Here is a 2,679-nt window from a genome sequence, read left to right on the forward strand (position 1 = left end):
GCGTTTTGAAAAGTCGTTGATTGCAGAAAAATCGATCAAAATATATATTTGAAAAAGTCGATATTTTTTTATATTGTATAAACAAAATTAATCGTTTTTGGAAAGAAATTGTATAGCATTCATAATATTCAAATATATTGCGTGATGTTATGAAATTATTTTGAACTTAATTTGTGTGATTATGAAAAATTATATATATTAAATGTATTGTTTTTTAAATAATTATCTTAAATTTTACTTCAAATACGCCAAGAGATTGATTTATCACTTGATCGTTACCATCATGAAACAACGACATATCATCAAAGACCTACAACTTTACTGTCACGCATTTTCATCAATTTACAAAATATGATTCTGATTTTTTTTTGAATTAATTGAATATAGTCGAATATAATTAATATAAGCATCGCACGAGTCTTCCTTTCTTAATGTTTTTCTTAAATCTCATAATATGTTCGATGCGTTGACCGATTGCTAAAATCTGAAAATTGCATTGTGCACTGATAACTATGTCACATATTTAATTTGTGACAAACTAATGAAATAACAAAAAATATACTAAGCATTTTGAAATTTTGCGAATCAATAAGTGCTACTTTTGCAATCGATCCGCGCATAAGATATACTAATTTAATAGCTGCTTCCAATGTGAAAATAGTAGAACTCTAACATAAATCAGATTTGCCTACATGGATCATCTCGACAACAATGCCTTTGTTAGACTTAGTGTTTCACAAAAGGTTTAATGGTTTACCAAAAGGTGTAACCGCCTTCTGTTCCTCCTCCTAGAAAGTTCTTCTTTTGCGATATAGCCACGCTATGACTTGCCATTGCAGCTAATTGGGCGGCATTTGGAACTGTTGGGGGTGGTGGCAAGACAGGTTGTGAAATACTATCGAATCGATTAGTAGCATCGAACCCATTCTTTAGAACAATGCAACAAATTAGTATTCTCATTAAATATCATAACAAAAGTATATATTTAATAATAACTTACAGGCATTACGAGTGTAGGAGGCCTAACTGGAGGTTGCATTGCCGCTGCGGGATAATATGCAGCAGCTGCAGCTAATGGTGGATAATATTGCAATGGACCATATGCAGGATAACCCGCTAAGTATCCTGGATATCCTTGACCATACATTGGCTGATACATCTACATACAGATTAATTAGAGATTTTGAAGAAAATTTCTAACGAATGGTACGTGTCTTTCATAAAAAATTATAATCAATCATTCCAAATGTATTATTTTTTAAATAATTATCTTAAATTTTACTTCAAATTACGCCATTTATAAAATCAATTGATTATAAAATATTTACCATTGGATGGGTAAGAGTTTGATCATATGTTGGCGGTGGTGGGCCTTGCGCGGCATATAGTTGTGGTTGATTAGGAAATACTCCATACGGTGCGGCACCTGCAACTATTACAAAATTCGTATATAATCGATTCATTGGAATTTGAAGGAATTGGCGCAATACGATAAATAGATGATTCTCTCTTACGTGTACTACCGTAAGTAGCAGGCTGTGCCGGCGCAGGGACAAAACCTGTTGGTGGATGAGGTGTCACCGGGTATGCTGTAACACATGCAATGGAAAATGCAAGTCCGTTCAGTTTGTTGGCCGTAGGTTTGATCTAAGCCAACGGTACGTGGTACCACTGCTAGGAAGGATAAGAGACAACATGAATTATCGAACAACAGGCAATATTGGAACTATTCATTCGCTCTCGATTTTATATATTATGCATTTTATAAGGTTCCTTTTCCATTTCCTGCTGATCGTGTTAATTCACATCCTCATCATCGAGACATTTTTGACGCTGATCATATATATATATATATATATATTATATATCATTAATAGACGAATATCTTGTTCTTTTTTTCAATTTAATTAAATTTAATTTATACGAATGCGCGTCGAATATGTCTTGATTCCAAAAGTGGTACTCCCACACCCAAGTATATCTTACACATGACATACACCGTTTTTATCAAGGTACTATTCAAAGCTCAAACAATGTTAGTCACTAAATAATGGTGAAAAGAAATAACCGAAAAAACGGTATCGTTGCCTTCTTGTTACCTTTAGAGTTTACAGCAGTTCAAAATCTTATATATTCATACAAGTGGAAAGAAAAGTTGCAATAAATACGTGTTAAGAGAAAAGAAAGAACTAATAATGCATATCTGCGTAAACTTCAGTGGTACAAGACAGGCTTCGTAGTAAAAACATTTACGACTCTTTCGAAAATCCATATCCCATCGACATTTTTTATATTATATCTCGAACAATTGCTGACATTTAACAGGCTTGTATAATTTCAGAATTTTATTTTCGAGGATTCTCAAAAGAAACGTAGTTGAAAGCGAGACACTTGAGAATAGCTTAGCGAACTATACTTCTGGTACCTTAATTGTGAATAAATAAACAACAGCACGTATATATATGTATATACATATATGTATATATATATATGTATATGTTTGGAATCTGACATGGAGCAATCTGTGGTACATCTTGTCACTAGTATAAAGTAAAATTAAAAAGTCTCGAGTAATGTTTTTTTTCTGTTTATTTTTTTTTTTTTTTTTTTTTAAACAGACAAAGAATCGCGTGGAAAAAAAATATAATAAAAAAAATATGCAGAAGAGCTTCCTCGAAT

At 32.3% G+C, this 2,679-nt stretch overlaps 1 protein-coding gene across 5 annotated transcripts in view; it reads right to left on the reverse strand.

Annotated features, from left to right (window-relative positions):
• Positions 1 to 2,679, reverse strand: part of LOC102676692 (DAZ-associated protein 2-like) — a 12,800-nt gene that overhangs the window by 2,724 nt on the left and 7,397 nt on the right. For 2 of the 5 annotated variants that reach the window (XM_006618350.2, XM_006618348.2), the window contains 4 exons: positions 1,515 to 1,589; positions 1,329 to 1,432; positions 1,001 to 1,159; positions 362 to 927 (listed from right to left, as the gene is read on the reverse strand). In XM_006618350.2, coding sequence (XP_006618413.1) covers positions 754 to 927; positions 1,001 to 1,159; positions 1,329 to 1,432; positions 1,515 to 1,589 — 512 coding nt within the window. In that variant the 3' untranslated portion in view covers positions 362 to 753. Of the gene's footprint in view, positions 1 to 361; positions 928 to 1,000; positions 1,160 to 1,328; positions 1,433 to 1,514; positions 1,590 to 2,679 lie in introns of those variants that run through there. The other 3 variants (XM_006618352.2, XM_031511801.1, XM_031511800.1) reach the window with 2 other exon arrangements.

Source organism: Apis dorsata, unplaced genomic scaffold (assembly GCF_000469605.1).
Source record: "Apis dorsata unplaced genomic scaffold, Apis dorsata 1.3 scaffold_348, whole genome shotgun sequence".
In the NCBI taxonomy this organism is placed as follows: Eukaryota; Metazoa; Arthropoda; class Insecta; order Hymenoptera; family Apidae; genus Apis; species Apis dorsata.